At 51.4% G+C, this 16,724-nt stretch overlaps 1 protein-coding gene across 5 annotated transcripts in view; it reads left to right on the forward strand.

Annotated features, from left to right (window-relative positions):
- The window catches only part of ACSS1 (acyl-CoA synthetase short chain family member 1), a 57,152-nt gene that overhangs the window by 26,270 nt on the left and 14,158 nt on the right, over positions 1–16,724 (forward strand). For 4 of the 5 annotated variants that reach the window (XR_012519280.1, XM_074406160.1, XM_074406161.1 and 1 more), the window contains exons 3-9: positions 6,178–6,377; positions 7,330–7,505; positions 7,881–8,033; positions 9,302–9,449; positions 10,649–10,786; positions 15,625–15,717; positions 16,462–16,574. Coding sequence is in view for 4 of the 5 variants with exons in the window: in XM_074406160.1 (XP_074262261.1) it covers positions 6,178–6,377; positions 7,330–7,505; positions 7,881–8,033; positions 9,302–9,449; positions 10,649–10,786; positions 15,625–15,717; positions 16,462–16,574 (1,021 nt within the window). In the remaining variant the exon portion in view is untranslated. Of the gene's footprint in view, positions 1–3,851; positions 4,456–6,173; positions 6,378–7,329; positions 7,506–7,880; positions 8,034–9,301; positions 9,450–10,648; positions 10,787–15,624; positions 15,718–16,461; positions 16,575–16,724 lie in introns of those variants that run through there. The other variant, XM_074406162.1, reaches the window with a different exon arrangement.

Here is a 16,724-nt window from a genome sequence, read left to right on the forward strand (position 1 = left end):
TATATTAGCTAGGTAGATACTAGGAAGACGGTAATAAGCAAAACCCAAATCTCTACCCAAGCAGCCCCTGTATTTGATGGATAACAAAGAAGTCTATTAGCTAATGTTTATTTCATGAATACTGAGTGCCAGAATCATTGTAAGTAACAATCATGCATGTTCAATTTGTTTGTTTGTTTGGAGACAGAGTCTTGCTCTGTCACCCAGGCTGGAGTACAGTGGTGGGATCTCAGCTCACTGCAAACTCCACCTCCTGGGTTCAAGTGATTCTCCTGCCTCAGCCTCCCAAGTAGCTGGGATTCAGATGGGCAGCACTGCACTCATCTAATTTTGGTATTTTCAGTAGATAGAGGATTTTGCTATGGTTGGCCAAGCTGGTCTTGAACTCCTGACCTCAAGTGATCTGCCCCCATCAGCCACCCAAAGTGGTGGGCTTAAAGGTGTGAGGCACTATGCCCAGCCTTAATTTGTTTCTTAAACACAACAGCGCACACAGGACTGACTTACCCTGGGCCCTCATCAGGAAATGTCTAGGAGGAAAAGATACTTTGAATATGAATCATGACAAAATGGACTCTGATTGAAAGATAGATAAATAAACAAATAACAATGTATGTCTTCCCCTTTTTTTCTCTGAACTCTGTTACTAGCTGTTTCCTGTTTTGGACTAATTTTAAATTTGGAGGGTGGGAGTGTGGGCGGGGTGCATTTGTAGGGAGTTCAGACAGTTATCATGTTGGTTACAATTACTTGCAGTCAGATGATATCTTTAGCATTAGATAAAAGTCATTTCCAGTTGATGTTAAGAGTTGACAATAAATCTTCTTCCTTCCCTAAGGCCAGTCAGCACTGTCCTAGTGTTGGCCAGGAACACGAGGCTAAATGTGTGTTTTTGTACACATCGTTTGCATTGGTCCACACCAAAAGCTTGACCCAGAAGAGTCTACATTACAGACAGACTTAAATATCCTGCTCAGTGCCTGAACAACAAGTGTTGTATTTCTTCTTGGACTTAAAAGGAAAACTCGAACTCATTTTAGTGACTCAGAAAGCTACATGTCCCCATGCTTTGGAAACCCACTGGTGCTACATAGGAGGATCCTGCGGGCGGTGAGGAAGCCACTGTTTCCTGCAACTGCAGCCTAAGGCACCATCACTGAGTGGCTGCATTAGCTCTCTGATAGAGAAACAGTAACATTTCCCTTTGTGGAAGTCTGAGGAATCATGAATATCCAAAACATGCTTTCAGTTTCTGAGAACTTGAGGGATGGCAGGATCACTTACTTGGATAATTTATTTTTCAGTGATTTGAAGACCTGAGTTTGCTGACTATTTTCCAATGATATATGTCTGGAGGATACTGCTAATGAAAACTGAGAGTTTAAACTTAAAAATCCAGGCTTCAAAATTCGGCCAGGTGTGGTGGCTCATGCCTGAAATTCTAGCACTTTGGGAGGGCCAGGCAGGTGGATCACTTGAGGTCAGGCGTTCAGGACCAGCTTGGCCAACATGGTGAAATCTGTTTCTACTAAAAATACAAAAATTAACCAGGCGTGGTAGTTCGTGCCCATAATCCCATCTACTCAGAAGGCTGAGGCAGGAGAATCCCTTGAACCTGGGAGGCAGAGGTTGCAGAAAGCCGAGATCACACCACTGCATTCCAGCCTGGGTGATAGAGCAAGACTCCATCTCAAAGAGAAAAAAAAAAGGTCAGCTGGAGAGATGCGGAGAAATTGAGATGGAATTAGATTGGGATAAATGGAAAGTCTGCTTTAAAAAAATACAAAACATTTCCATGACCATAATATGAGAAAGCCCCAGTTAAAGGGCATCTGTTATGTGTACTAGGGGTTGGGAGGTTGTAGGTTAGTGACTTCATGTTGAATTTGAGCCACCTGTCAGGTATTTAAAAATTCCATATGGTTGGCTGGGCGTGGTGGCTCACACCTGCAATCCCAGCACTTTGGGAGGTCGGGGCAGCTGGATAACTTGAGGTCAGGAGTTTGAGACCAGCCTGGCCAACATGGTGAAACCCTGTCTCTACTAAAAATACAAAATTAGCCAGGCGTGATGGCACATGCCTGTAATCCCAGCTACTTGGGAGGCTGAGGCAGGAGAATTACTTGAACCCAGGAGGCAGAGGTTTTGGTGAACTGAGATCTCGCATTGCACTCTAGCCTGGGCAACAAGAGCAAAACTCTGTCTCAAAAAAAAAAAAATCCATATGGTCTTAATTAACATGATTAAATATAGAATTGAGGTCAAGGGCCTGGGTATCCACATTCGGCTTTGGGCAGGCACCACGAGAATGTGGGGTCCATTTGATAGTGTGAGGTGTCTACTGAGACACCCCCAAAGCTTTGGTAGTTTGAGTGTGGTCATGGAGGGCTGGACCAGAGAACCTGGGGTAGGAAAGCTTCAAAGAAGATGAGGGGCAGGGAGTATTCAGGCATTTGAAAGACTGTCATTGACAAATTAGATTTATTCTGGGCAGCTTTAAAAGACTAAGGGTAGGACTGAGGTGTAGCATTTGAAGAGTTGTAAATCTTGGTCCAATTTTTGGTAGACTGTTTCCCTATTAAAGTGACAGAGAGGTGGCCCCATGAGGTGAGCTCTGGCTCTGTGATGTTTAAGCAGAGGCTGGACTGCTGTGGGGGGGAACATGGCTGCCAGATTTCAGAGCCCCAGGGAGCCTGCACCGCATGACATCCGAGGATCTTTTCCCCTTAAAGGTTTATTGATGACTTTGGCAGAGAAAACAGGAAGGGACAGAGCTCTGAGATTTACCTGGATCCAATCCTTTATCAGAAGCCTTTCCTCTAGACTCAGCAGCAAAGTGTGGGACTCACCAGACCCAGCGGCACCTCTTGGGCCCATGTTGAGGCCCCTCAGTCCTCCAGGAAACGCTGGTCTCTAGACCCTCCTTGGAGGCTGTCATTTAGCTGTCCGGCTCCAGTGACTGGGTGACTTCTGCCCTTTATGGGCAGAAGTCACCACTCTTCTTTCTGCCTCAGGCCTCCTCCCAATAGCCAATCTATCCAGAAAGTTCTTCCTGCTGCCCTTCTTTGCCACCCCCAGCGGTTGTACCACCAAGTTGAGCTGCCCAGTGCCCTGCACACCTTCACATGTGCCATCATTTCCACATGGCAGCTGCACTCCTGGAGGACACTTTCCCTGTCAATTCCTTTCCCCAGTGCAAATACCTCACTCACCCCCAAGGTACCTAAAATGGGATTTTTCACATCTTAGGAATTCACTGAAGTGAGTTAGCTGATTTTTGTCATTTTAGAAAATGATTTCAAAGATTTCTGAGTTTCCATCTTATGGGGAAGACAATACCTACTGAATGTTTGGCAGAGTTCCAAGTCATTCTTGCTTCTGATGAATACTTGTGACAGCTGTACAGGGTGGAGAGGGCTTGCTGGTTCTCAGATAGTCGCGTGGCAGCTCAGAAAGATAAGCTCCCATTCCTAGGCAGCTACTATAGAAACCTACCCTAGGCCTTTCTGTAGGGACAATCCAATGTCCTTTCTTGGCTTCAGATTGCTGCCCTCCATCTACACAACAGGGACTGCATTTCATCACCATTGACTAGTGAGCATACATTCAAGCATTCATCTCTCCTAGCAATGAGGCTTAAGCTCTCAGAACTATGAAAACGGAGTCTGGCCGAAGATGTTGAGTGGACTCTTGAGCGACTCTTGAGCCGGTCGCAGGCAACGCCAGGCTCCTCCCTGGAGTAGCAGGAGTGTTTCTGAGCCCTAGATTCTGTAGAGCTTGGTGTTGAGGGTTTTTCGGGAGAGTGTTCTCTCTCTTACCATAAACCTTGGCAAGGGGTGGGGGGTGGGGGCACCACTGAATGGCGTCTTTGTCCTCGTTCTGAAAGCCTGAAGGAGAAAGATGAAATCCTACAGAAGAGGCCGCTAGAGCCAGGCTGGGCAGGCGTGCTGGGTGCGGGGAGAACTGCGGGCTGGCCTTGCGATCCGGTTCTCATGCGGTCCCCTCTGCAGACGGCCTTGGGAAGAAACAAAGGCCTCCTTGAGGCCCCTGCCCGAGCTGCGGACCGCTCATTTTCATTCCGCTGTGGTTTCCCGGAATGTTGAGCTTCACCGTTCCTGGGAGCCCTTTCCTTGACTACCCTTTGAACAGACGGAAAGCTGTGCAAACACGCTGCCAGGGGCCTTGTGAGCCCGAGGAAGATCTGTTCTCCCGGACGCTGCAGAGGGCAGGGGTCGCCGGCTGGTGGCCTGACCCGCCCAGAGAGAAGCGGCCTTGGCTTCTCCTCATTCTTCCTTCTGTGTTAGCTGTTTTTGTTGCAAATAATTGATTAAAATCAGTACATTAAGGGTGGGAAAGTGATTAATGCAACTGCCAGGTCCGGATTCACAGGGATGAGGCGCCGGAAGGAAAAACCGCCTGGGGATCGCTTCTGCTTCCTCCACTTTCCGCTGCGCGCCCGGAAAGTTGGTGGCTCTCGAGAGCTCCCAGTCTCAGTATGGTTGACTCTGATTGCACCAGGTTGGCTCAGGTGTCAGTGCCGAGCCAATCCGCCTGCCCAGGGAGATGCCGTGCCCTGATTGGCGGGTGAACCTGGTGATAGGATCTAGAGTGGCCAGAGAGGAAGTGCACCCACGCCATGTAGATGTGGCCACGTGGCGGAGGACACGGGGGCCGCGGGGATGCCCCTCACCCATCTTGTGTCCAGTACTTTCCCTTCCCCTCGTCCATGGTCCCCTAGCTTGGGGTGAAAGCCTGGCTGCTTGCTCTACCGGCCCATGCTGTCCCGGGGCTGCAGGGAGATGTGGCTGTCCTGCATGCGGCCTTCCCTCCCTGTGGACTCACTGTGGCTTTACAGAGCTGCGGTCCACCCTATCTGGGCCTGGGGCCCTGTCCACTGAGAACGTTGCTTGGTGCCCCTGGCCTGTGTTGATTCAGAAATCTGGGACCTATCGTATCTCGACTAAATGTCTTAAGAGATCCGTCTTTCTTTTGGAGGGCAACGTTTTCAGGAGTTTTGGAACCATAATGATCTATGCTTCAGACACTTGTGGTCCCTGAGAAACTGCTGCTGGAAAAGAGGATCCCCATCCAGATCCCAAGGGAGGGTTCTTGTGTCTTGTCAGGAAGGAATCCAAGGCGGGTAGAAGGTGCAGCGAGAAGAGATGGATTATTGAAAGCTACTCAGTTCCATAGCAGGGCATCCTCAGCAGGAAGAGGAATGCCTTTGTTTTTTGTTTTTCTTATATAGAGGTCTTATTTATGTAAAAGCTGAGCTATGGTTCCCTGCAGGTAGGCTGACAAGGTGACAACATTTATTACTTTGTTGATTGAAAGAAAGTTATCCTTGGCATTTCAGTGTGTAAGTACATCAAAGCATGCCTATAATCATCTTTGTTGGCTGCTTCCGTGGCTCACACCTATAATCCCAGCACTTTGGGATGCTGACACGGGCGGATCATGAGGTCAGGAGTTCAGGACCAGCCTGGCCAATACAAAAATTACTAAATTTTTACTAAATTTTTACTCTTTACTAAAAATACAAAAATTAGCTGGGGGTGGTAGGCGCCTGTAGTCCCAACTACTCAGGAGGCTGAGGCAGGAGAATCGCTTGAACCCAGGCGGTGGAGGTTGCAGTGAGCTGAGATTATGCCACTGCCCTCCAGCCTGGGTGACTGAGTGAGACTCCGTATCAAAAACAACAGCAACAACAACAAAAAAAAGCGTATGTGACGTAGTATGTAATATTGGGACATCTGGACATTCTGTTGTTGCAAGAGTTTGTCTTTGCAGGTTTTAAGTTGCTTCCTCATCTGCAAACGTCTTAAGACTGTGGCTCGTGACTGGCAAGGAACGTGCCTTGCTAGTTTTAAGATGGAATTAATTCTAAATGGTGTCACTGTGGCTCCCCCATGCTCCTGTTTGCCTTAAGTAGACTTAAGGAGAGCCTTATCAGCCTAGCAATGTGGCAGTGAATCTCTGCCAATAGAGATCTACGAGTGTTAAAAACTTTGCTTTTTCTGGAAAAGTGCGTTCTATGCAGTAAGTATTCAAGTGCTTGTCATCCTGGCACTGGGCCGGGTGTATACAACATACAATTTGCCGTCTTGTTCCACCCCAAACTGTTCTGCGTTTTGGCCCTCCTCCATCTCTGATGGCTTTCTCTTCCCTGTGCTGCAGGGAACTGCTGGAGACCACATGCCGCCTGGCCAACACACTGAAGAGGTACGGAGTCCATCGTGGGGACCGTGTTGCTATCTACATGCCGGTGTCCCCATTGGCTGTGGCAGCAATGCTGGCCTGTGCCAGGATCGGAGCTGTCCACACAGTCGTCTTTGCTGGCTTCAGTGCGGAGTCCTTAGCTGGGAGGATCAATGATGGTGAGGAGGTGGGCCTCGGGAGGGAGAAACCCTGGAATTCCTTGATCCTTGTTCCTGGGGGCCTGGTCACAAGTGTGGAGACCATCAAAGTACAGATGTTAATAAAATGTCACTCAGACAAATGACAGATGCTACTAGGGAGAGGCACATGGCTGAAGGAGAATTTGTTCTGTGGGCTGAGATCTGAGTGCATTGAATTTAGTCAGGTTTAAAGAGAGAGTTCCAGGTGGAGGGAAAGGCAGAGGCACAGGCTGAGTGAGGAGGAGTGCAGCATGAGGGCCTAGTGGAGGCAGGTGCCCTGCAGCGGGAGGGAAATATGGAGGGTGAGATGAGGCTGGAGATGCACGGGGAGGGTCCCGCAGGTCAACAGCTGGAAGCCTTCTAGCCTGAGGAGCGAAGGGGTGGACTGTCTTTGGGGATCTGGAGCCAGATGAAGAGGGTGTGGCTTCCAATCTCTGGACAGTGAAGGCTCTTAGCCCGCACAGGTCACTCTAGACAGGGCCTGGCCACATGGGACACCTTTGCGCTTGGCCTCTGGTTGTCCAGATTTCTCTGTCTCTGCCTCTCTGTGTTTCTCTGCCACCATGATTGCTGCAGGTGGTATGATGGCCCCTCCCCTGGGGTTCACTCCTTGGCAGACGGGAGAGAAAGGTGGAAGTCTGGTTGGGAAATTATCTTTATGGTGCTGACTCAAGGAGGAAGAGTTGAGCTTCAAAGTAATTTCTCTCTGGTTCCTTCCCCTTATCCTCAGAGCTGGGCAAAGGCCTAGCGCTTCTTCATGGCACACAAGGGCTGGAGAGCAGGCGGCCCCTCACATTTTTTGTTGGTCTTTTACTCAAGATTGGACTGAGTCTGTCACACTCCTAGGCCGGGGATGTCCTGTGTGACCCAGAGCTGTAAGGATCAAAGCGGAGAGGAGACTCATCAGAAATGTCTGTGTTGTCTCTGTTAGCCAAGTGCAAGGCGGTTATCACCTTCAACCAAGGACTCAGAGGTGGGCGTGTCGTGGAGCTGAAGAAAATAGTGGACCAGGCTGTGCAGCACTGCCCCACCGTGCAGCATGTCCTGGTGGCTCACAGGACAGACAGCAAGGTCCACATGGGGGATCTGGACGTCCCGCTGGAGCAGGTGGGTTACCTCGCTTTGCACAGTGTGAGGAGGAGAGTCATTATCAAGTTAGCTGGCTTTGAGGCTTCTCGGCTTGTGGTTCTCAATTTGGGTTCCCTAGAGGTGTCCAGGGTTCCTCCGTGGTATCTGATGAGCTTGAGTACTAACTGGGAAGACAGAACTCCACCACCACAAGCATGTTGAAACACTTGCTGTAACACAAGTGATTGCACCACCCTTTGGTTTTGTGTCCTTTTCACATTTGGAATTGAACTTGGGCAGGTCAAAGCAGGTGAACTCTGAATCCCATGTGTCAAGTCCTGCCACGGAGGGGAAGTGCTACTCTCAGGGACGCTGAGTGCCCTCGGCGGGCTGTTTCTTTCTTCTCCCTTGCAGGAAATGGCCAAGGAGGACCCTGTGTGCGCCCCAGAGAGCATGGGCAGCGAGGACATGCTCTTCATGCTGTATACCTCGGGGAGCACCGGGATGCCCAAGGGCGTTGTCCATACCCAGGCGGGCTACCTGCTCTATGCCGCCCTGACCCACAAGGTACAGGCCCGTGCAGGGTGGTGCTGGGCCCTTGGCAGGACTCTGGGCAGGGGCAGGGCTGAAGTCCTCCTGCTGCAGAGCGAGGCCCGTAGGGATGAGAAGCCAGTGCTTCTTCCTGGCCTGTTTGGGGCAGGGCCCCTCGAGTCCCCCCAACCCCACAGCTCCTAGGTCCCTGGCTGCCGCAGGCCCCCACTGCCCTGTCCGGAAGCTCCCGGAGAATCTGACCATGTAACTGCAGCAGCAGGACACTGGGGGCCACTCATCCAAAGAGTTTTAAAAGTTTTTTTTAGAACAGGTACAGAAAACCACCCAACTTAAATGTGTGGCTTAATGAATTATTATGAGGCAGATGCCACTTTGATCAAGAAATGGAAGGTTGCCGGTTTCTCAGCAGCCCCTTTGAGGCCCATCTGGCCACAGCCCATTCCTCTATGTCCTGATGTGTCTCATGCCTCTGCCCTGTTTTTCTTCTGATAGTTTTGTGATCCAAATGTGTGTTCGTGGGGCTCACTGCAATCTCTGCCTCCTGGGTTCAATCGACCCTCCTGTCGCAGCTTCCTGAGTAGCTGGGATTACAGGCATGCGCCATGACACCCAGCTAATATTTTTGTATTTTTAGTAGAGCCGGGGTTTTAGCATGTTGGCCAGGCTGGTTTCGAACTCCTGACCTCAAGTTATCTGCCAGCCTTGGCCTCTCAAAGTGCTGGGATTACAGGTGTGAGCCACCGCGCCTGGCCTAAAATATTGTTGATATGTCTTTTAAATCTTTTTAAGCTGAGGCTCCCCGGTTTCCTTACACTTGGCCATTGTCACGTCCAGCCATTTTTCTTTGGTGTCCTTTGGTCTGGGGCGTGTCCATCGTCCTGCTACCCTCTGTGTTTCCGGCACATGGGAGGCTGGATCCTCAGATGGGATCAGGCTCCGGTCGGCTGCTGTGGAAGGATGAAGGGGTTTCAGAGGTCTGTCCTCTCATGCTCCTCAAAGCTGATGGTGCTTGATGCCATTCTTGGCCTTTCTGGCTTTTATTTTTTGCAATTTTTAAGGGATTTAAAAAATTGTAGCATAGGTAATGCAGAAAGGCGTCCGTGCATTAAACACACTAGACGGCTCTGCAGTGCCCTGCCTGTCCTGCTGCTGGAGGCCGTTTGAGGAGCCAGCCGCCTCTCACAGTTACGGACAGCAACGCACGCACGGCTGTTTCCTAGTGACGTGGCAAACATGGTGGGATGGGGGGACAAGCTCCTCATGCTCCCTTCCTGTCTCTGCAGCTTGTGTTCGACCACCAGCCAGGCGACATCTTCGGCTGTGTGGCCGACATCGGCTGGATTACAGGACACAGCTACGTGGTGTATGGGCCTCTCTGCAATGGTGCCACCAGCGTCCTTTTTGAGAGCACCCCAGTTTACCCCGATGCTGGTAAGGATGGTGAACTCTGCTTGACACCCTCTGCTGGTGTCAGGGGAGGGAGCCCCAGGCTCGAGGCTTGCAGAGAGGTTTTTGGAGGGGCGATGCCCGGGCTCTGGTGAGGGTGTGGCTCTCGCAGTCCTGCTCTTGAGATGCTGGGTGGGACCAGGCACTGGGTCTTCAGGAAGAGCCAGTGGGCAGCAGCAGGAAGTGTGACTTGGCACTGGAGGACATCTCCAGGCCCCCGCTCCAGCACTCCTGCCCTCTGCCTTACACTGCCGGCCTCCGCCACCACTTTGGCATCTGTCTCACCTCTAGGCCACCTGCCCAGATCCAGCCCTTTCTCGAAGCCAGGGCCAGCTGCCCACCTCCTCTGTTTCCCCAGCCCTGCCCCCTGAACCTTCAGGGCCGTCCCTCAGACATGTTATGCCTGGCCTAGAACCATCTCCATTAAACTGAGATGACTTTGAGGACAAGGTGATGTCTGGCTCCCTTGGGCATCGTCCTCCCACACACCACAGCATCTCCAAATAATTTGCTTTAATGTAAGCAGATCATAGTGGCTGTGCCCAGGGGCTGCAGCCTGAGCGTTCCATAGTGCTGACAGCTGTGTGCGTCATCACCTCCCCCGCTCCATTCCTGCCTTCGGGGGCTGGGTGTGCTCATGGAAGAAGTTACAGGGGCAAGTCCAGGGACTAAGAGCCGTGGCCCAGGTGCCATCTCAGGCCCCCACTTCAGCCCCTGGAAGCTCAGTGTCCCATGTGGAGGGAATGTGTGGTGGTGGGTTTACAGGAATCGGGTGTGCGTGCCACGCACGTGGGCCTGCTCCCTGGAACACACGAAGTGGCAGCTGTGCTGTCACCAGAAGAAGCACCAGTCTAGGGCCCATGTAAGTGTGACGGAGTAATGCTCCACAGGTTATCAAATCCATGTAGTATTGCCTTGAACTGGGCCATCCCCCTTAGCCAGGCAAAGACTGTTCCCGAATGTGCTGCTCATGGATCTGGGGAGTGCTGGGAGGAGAGCGGCTGTTGGAGACCCATCCCATGGGGCTTCTTTCCGTCTTTCACTGGTGGGGGGAATCCCTTTTGATGGACATATGCATGTCTGCACATGCCCAGCACTCAGGAAGTCTTGGCTGATCTCTAAGTTTAAAGTAGATTGTGTTTGGTGGGCTCTCCAGCTGACACTGAACTTGGGCCTTTCCATAGGTCGGTATTGGGAGACAGTAGAGAGGTTAAAGATCAATCAGTTTTATGGTGCCCCAACGGCTATCCGGCTGTTGCTGAAATACGGTGATGCCTGGGTGAAGAAGTACGATCGCTCCTCCCTGCGGACCCTGGGGTCAGGTGAGTGACCTGCCTGCTGCAGGGGAGGGTGTGCTTGCCCTAGACCCTCAGAGCCAATACGGTTCAGCAGGACGTCAGTCATGAAGCTGCCCGGCTTTGTATGTGTGAAATTCATGCAATGCCAGACCAGTTCTGGTAGAAAGCCCCTGTTGCCACCGTAAGCCCCTCCCCAGAGCTGGTAGCAGTTATGTCTGGGGAACAACATTCCAGACATTTTCTGTGCCATTGTTTCTGTACTCAATTTCTGTAGCTTAATCTTCATGAGGAATACTTACCCACTCAATAAGTTAAGGGCCAAGTCATTTCTTTAGTGGGTGCATGGGGTCTAACTGTATAACTAAGCTGGGTGTGGTGGCACAGGCTGAGGTGGGAGGATTGCTTGAGCCCGGGAGTTTGAGGCTGCACTGAGCTATGATTGCAGCACTGCACTCCAGCCTGGTGACAGAGTGAGACTCAGTCTTTGAAATAATTATAATAATAGTAATAGTATAACTACGATTTGCTCAACACTGCCAACACTGCCCGGTTGTTGGACACTTTGATCGTCTCCAAGTCCGTGGAGTGGACACCATCCTGCATTTTTGCCCTGCTGTTACTGTAGACATTTCCAGGCAGAGAGTTCAAAGCTTAGGCCTACTGGTAATGTTGGTGGATACTGCCAAGTCATGTGGAAATATTTTGGAAAGGTGACAGTAGTGTGGTTTCAACAGTACTGGGGGTGTTGTCCTTCGGGCTGGTGCTGGAAGGGACTGGTGCTGGTGACTGCTGTTCTCCTGTCCCTGCTCCATTTCATGTCTGCCTTGACATGTGTTGTCACGTGTGATCAGCCACCTGCTTGGTGTCTTTTCACTGAGGAAGCATGCAGGGCAGTGACATGGAAGAGTGTCCCGTTCTGCCACATGCATTGGGAAGGGAATGCAGTGAGCATGTGCTTCTGTTACTGCTGGGTGACCACGAGGCATGGAAGCATCTGGCCGCAGGTTAAGAGGCACTGTGGCTAGGGCTGTTCCCTGCAGAGCTCACCACTTGTTCCCAGATGTGAGATGGGGATGAGACCTACCTGCAGGGTGGTGAGGATGCCACAGAGGGTCGGATGTGAGCCTTACTGTAATGTTTAGCATGGAGAAAATGGGGATAGCTCCTGATGAATAGCAGGCATCCAGTGACTCTTCCTCCTCTTTTCCCTTAACAGTAAAAACCTGTTTCTAGAGCTTTCTAGATTAAAAAGCAGAAGGGGTTTGAATACTATTAATAAGAGCAAATATGTATTAAATGCCTTCATTTAAACATCAGTCCTGTGAGCAGAGTGCAGACGTTGCTTCACATTAAAGAGGAGGAAGAGGAGGCACAGAGAGGTCAGAGAACCTGCCGGAGATCACTCAACCTGTGTTGAACCCAGCACCTGATTCTAGAGTCAGCAAAGCTCAATCTGCCCCCCACCCCGCTCCACCTGATTTTTGGGCTCTGTGCACCCACCCTGTACCCACAACAGGTTCCTAGGGCCCTGGCTTACTCTGCTTCCCTTCCTGTACTGTCCTCTCCACCTCTCAGAAAGAGTGTTGGGCTCCTTTCTAGATGGTGTATTTTAGTTTGCTTTATGCTATTGTAACAGAATACCCTGAGACTGGGTGCTTTATAATGAACAGAAATCTTGGCTCACATTTCTGGAGGCTGGAAAGTCCACATCAAGGTGCTGGCATCTGGTGAGGGCCTCCTTGCTGCATCATCCTATGGTGGAAGGCCAAAGAGAGGGTGAGAGAGAGCAAGAGGAGGCTGAGCTCACCCTTTCGTAACAGCACCAATCCTGCTCATGAGGGTACAACCCTCTTGGCATAGTCACCTCATAAAGGATCCACCTCATAATGCTGTTACGATGGCAGTTACATTTCAACATGAGATTTGGAGGGGACAAACATTCAGACCATAGCAAGTGTTGAATTTGGGTGGTCTGTCTTGGCCTGCTGGAGCTGGGCTTGAGAGGCCCGTGTGATTCTGACTGCCCTCCACAGCTCAGGGGACCTGAGCTCTGCCCCTGTGCTCTGGGGCATGCAATGCTTGGGGACTGAGAACAAACAGTGGGGTGGTCAGGGCCATAGAAACTGCCAGATCCTCTAGGTGTTGGCAGCAGGGCCACCTGAGTGGGCCCTAGGTGTCAGGTGGGGACTGGGCATCTGGGGGGACAGGGGGTCAGGTGGGGACAGGGCCTCAGGTGGGGACAGGGCTGAAGGGCAAGATTTGGTTTTCCAGAGACACTTATGGGATTTGTCTGCTGAAGGAAGAGTCACAGAGTCCAGTGTCAAAGAGTACCACTCTGAGTGCATTTCAGGAAAGTGTGTGCTCTGGCAGCTGCGTTAGAGTGGGATGTGTATCCCAGCAGCCTCTGCCTCACCCAGGGGTCCCCACAGACCTGGAACCCCTCTGAGCCAGGGGGCCGGCCCCCAGCACAGGCTCAGCTGGGTTTTGTTTATTTAGCTGGTCTATAGGCCCATTCCTATTCCTATTACATAACTGGGTCCAGCTGCAGTGCTGTGGGAGGCCAGGTGCTAGTCACACACCTCGCTGTTCTGTTCTCGGTATGCAATGCTGGCAGGCGGCGTGGAGTCCTGTGATGTCTGGCACCTGGGGTTTCCAGCACCTGGGAGCATGCTGGGGGTCGTGCTTCACACCTTGGCCAGGGCCAGCGCTGTGCTGGCATGCCTGCTGGTGCAATTCTACAGCCTAGACCCGCCCCAGGCAGCTGGGATCACCTCTCAGGACATTTAGTCCATTGAGTTGTCAGAATCCCGCTCACTCAAGACACTCCCCCTAGATTTGTATTTCTCAAAGCTTTTTTAAACTTTTAATTTCATAAGTGATACATGGATACGCTCTCGTGAAAAGAAGAAATTGGAGCATGTAATTAAAACTGATATCCTTAGGCGTTGGGTGTGGTGGCACATGCCTCTGATCTCAGCCACTTGGGAGGCTGAGGTGGGAGGATCCTTGAACCCAGGAGGTCAAGGCTACAGTGAGCCGTGATCGTGCCACTGCACTCTAGCCTGGGCAACAGAGCGAGATCCTTGTCTCTTTAAAAAAAAGAAAAAGAAAGGAAAAAAACGCTGAGGTCTTCCTTGACCTCTGCTCCAGGGGACCTTGTTGCTCCTGTGCCTTCGGCCCCATATCCTCAGTTAAGTTCCTGTACTGTATGCAGCTCTGTTAAATGATGTTTTCTTCAACATGAAAGTTACCACACTGTGCTATTGTGCTGTAACGTTTCTCTGAAGATTGTAGAATCTGCATTGTTCCACGTGGATCTGCCCTGCTGTGGAGATTGCTCTGGCTCATGCGGTCATGTCCCTCTGGCTGGGCGCAGGCTGTCACAGTCTCCCAGCGTGTCCACAAGTGCTGTGTGGCATCTCTCTGCCCTGGTGGATGTTCTGAGTGCAGGTGTGACACGCAAGACACCCAGCCACCCACGTGACCAGCACTGATCATGCAGCACGGCTGCAGGGGCCACTGCTGGGACAGGCCTTGGGTTGTGGGTGGTCCTGGAACCAGCAGCATGAGAGTATTTCAATGTTTTAGTGACAGCACATCTAGGCTGGCGAGTTCTGGCTGAGTGCCGGTCTGGTGTGGAAATGTCATAAGGTAGACACAGAGTCCTAGGGCGAACGCATACTGTTTTCCTTTCCTTTGAGGTATAATGTATACCCAAGGGTACAGATATTAAGTGTTCAACTTGAGAGATGCTTACATGTATACGTGCTACAGAAATTCACAGTCCCCAGAAACCCCCTTATTCCTCCTCCCAGTCACAGGAGTTACCTAAGCCATGACCACAGTGTGGCCTGCATCACCACGGATGGATCTGGCTGCCCTTGAAGCTCAGCTGGGTGGGATCACACAGCACATCCCTCCTTGCTCAGCCTTGTGCCTCAGACTTGCCTGTGCAGCTGTGGGTCGTGGTGGTTTGCCATCTTCGTGTGGCATTCCTTTGCTGGAGTGTGCCAAGCTGCATTTACTCACCTGCTCCCGAGGGACGTGTGTGGTTTCTGGCATGAGCAGGACTGCTGAGGACGCCCTTTACACAGCCACTTCTGGTGGCATCTGCAGTCATTTCTGTGGGGTGGATGTCAGGGATCATGTTTTGAGGTAAAATGACACACATATGTTTAGCTATAGAAGATTCTGCCCCAAGCAGTTGCGCAAAGTAGTTGTATTGGATGTATGGAGTTTTAAATTTTAAAAGAAACATCCAGATTGCTCCCCAAAATTGCTGTACAAAACTACACTCCTATTAGTGTCTGTGGAATCCTGCTTTCCCCACATTCTTGCCGGCTTTTTTATTTTCAAGCATCTCATGGTAAAAACACCTCACTGTCATGTGCATTTCTTTGATGATCAGCAGTATGATGTGTCTCTCTGCATTTTCAGGTTTCCTTGTATGGTCTTAAAAAAGAATTACAGAGCTGTTTTCTCCTCAAAAATCTCTTCCTTTGGCTGGGCGCAGTGGCTCACACCTGTAATTCCAGCACTTTGGGAGGCCAAGGCGGGCAGATCATCTGAGGTCAGGAGTTCGAGACCAGCCTGGCCAACATAGTGAAATCCCCACTCTACTAAAAACACAAAAATTAGCCAGGTGTGGTGGCGCATGCCTGTAATCTCAGCTACTTGGGAGGCTGAGACAGGAGAATCACTTGAACCCTGGAGGCAGAGGTTGCAGTGAGCCGAGATCGCGCCATTCCACAGAGCAAGACTCTCAAAAAACAAACAAGCAAGCAAACAAACAAAAAGCCACTTCCTTTTGGCTTCAGATTTATTTGCAGTCTGTTAACATCTTCTTTCCTGTGTGGTTTCAGTGGGAGAGCCCATCAACTACGAGGCCTGGGAGTGGCTGCACAGGGTGGTGGGGGACAGCAGGTGCACGCTGGTGGACACTTGGTGGCAGACAGGTGAGGAAGCCTGGAGAACAGGTTCTGAGTCTGTCGGGTTGGGTGTGAGGCTGGGAACGGGGTCCGAGCTCTCAACACCAGGTGCGATGGAAGACACATCAACTCCTGAGGCCACGGAAATCCTGGGGCCTGAAGTGAGGGAACCAGAGGTTGCCAGGCTGCTGTTTCCTAGCTATGGGACCTGTGGTCACTACTTCTCTGAGCCTAAGTTTCCTCCTTTGTGAGGTGGGGGCACCCCTGACAGGCCTGGGTGAGGATGAGCTGAGGTGACATAGCCGAGGCGTGCTGCCCAAGGCCTGGTGCACACCCAGAGCTCAGGGGCCGCGTCCCTTCCTAGCACCCCTTTCTAAACATGGGAACATCTGATGAGACAGGCCCTATCTTCTAAGGGAGCATGAGTCTAAATTTAAATTTTAGTGGGAAAAGGAATTTTTCTGTGACATTTTGTTTGGATTTGTCCCCCCTTCTCTTGGGCATCTGACTTATGAGGATGCTTATGGCGAGAGACCACCACAGATGTGGCTGTGGGGCGCCAGAGGTCCTGGGGCTGAGGCCACTGTGGGGCCCCCTCTTATATCCGAAGTGGAGGTCACCAGACCCACGTCTGGTTTGCCTTAAAGATCCTTGTGCCCCTGAGGTGTTTCCTTACCCACAACAAGGACAGTCCCACTCACCCCCGACTCGGGATACACATGTCCCTGGGTCTGGGGACAATCATGCATTTCTTCCTTGTCCTCCCTGCAGAAACCGGTGGCATCTGTATCGCACCACGGCCCTCAGAAGAAGGGGCGGAAATCCTTCCTGGCATGGCGATGAGGCCCTTCTTTGGCATTGTCCCCATCCTCATGGATGAGAAGGTGTGTATGGGCCTACCCCGCATGGGAGCCACGTGCTCACCGGCCCTTGGTCCCCGCCTGCCCAGCCCAGCTCCCTCCTTTGCGCCCAGGTCTGTACCTAGCGGGAGGCTGCTGACCTCGAAGCATGTACTGCAGCTGGTAGCGGCCACA

Source organism: Saimiri boliviensis, chromosome 9 (assembly GCF_048565385.1).
Source record: "Saimiri boliviensis isolate mSaiBol1 chromosome 9, mSaiBol1.pri, whole genome shotgun sequence".
Classification (NCBI taxonomy): Eukaryota; Metazoa; Chordata; class Mammalia; order Primates; family Cebidae; genus Saimiri; species Saimiri boliviensis.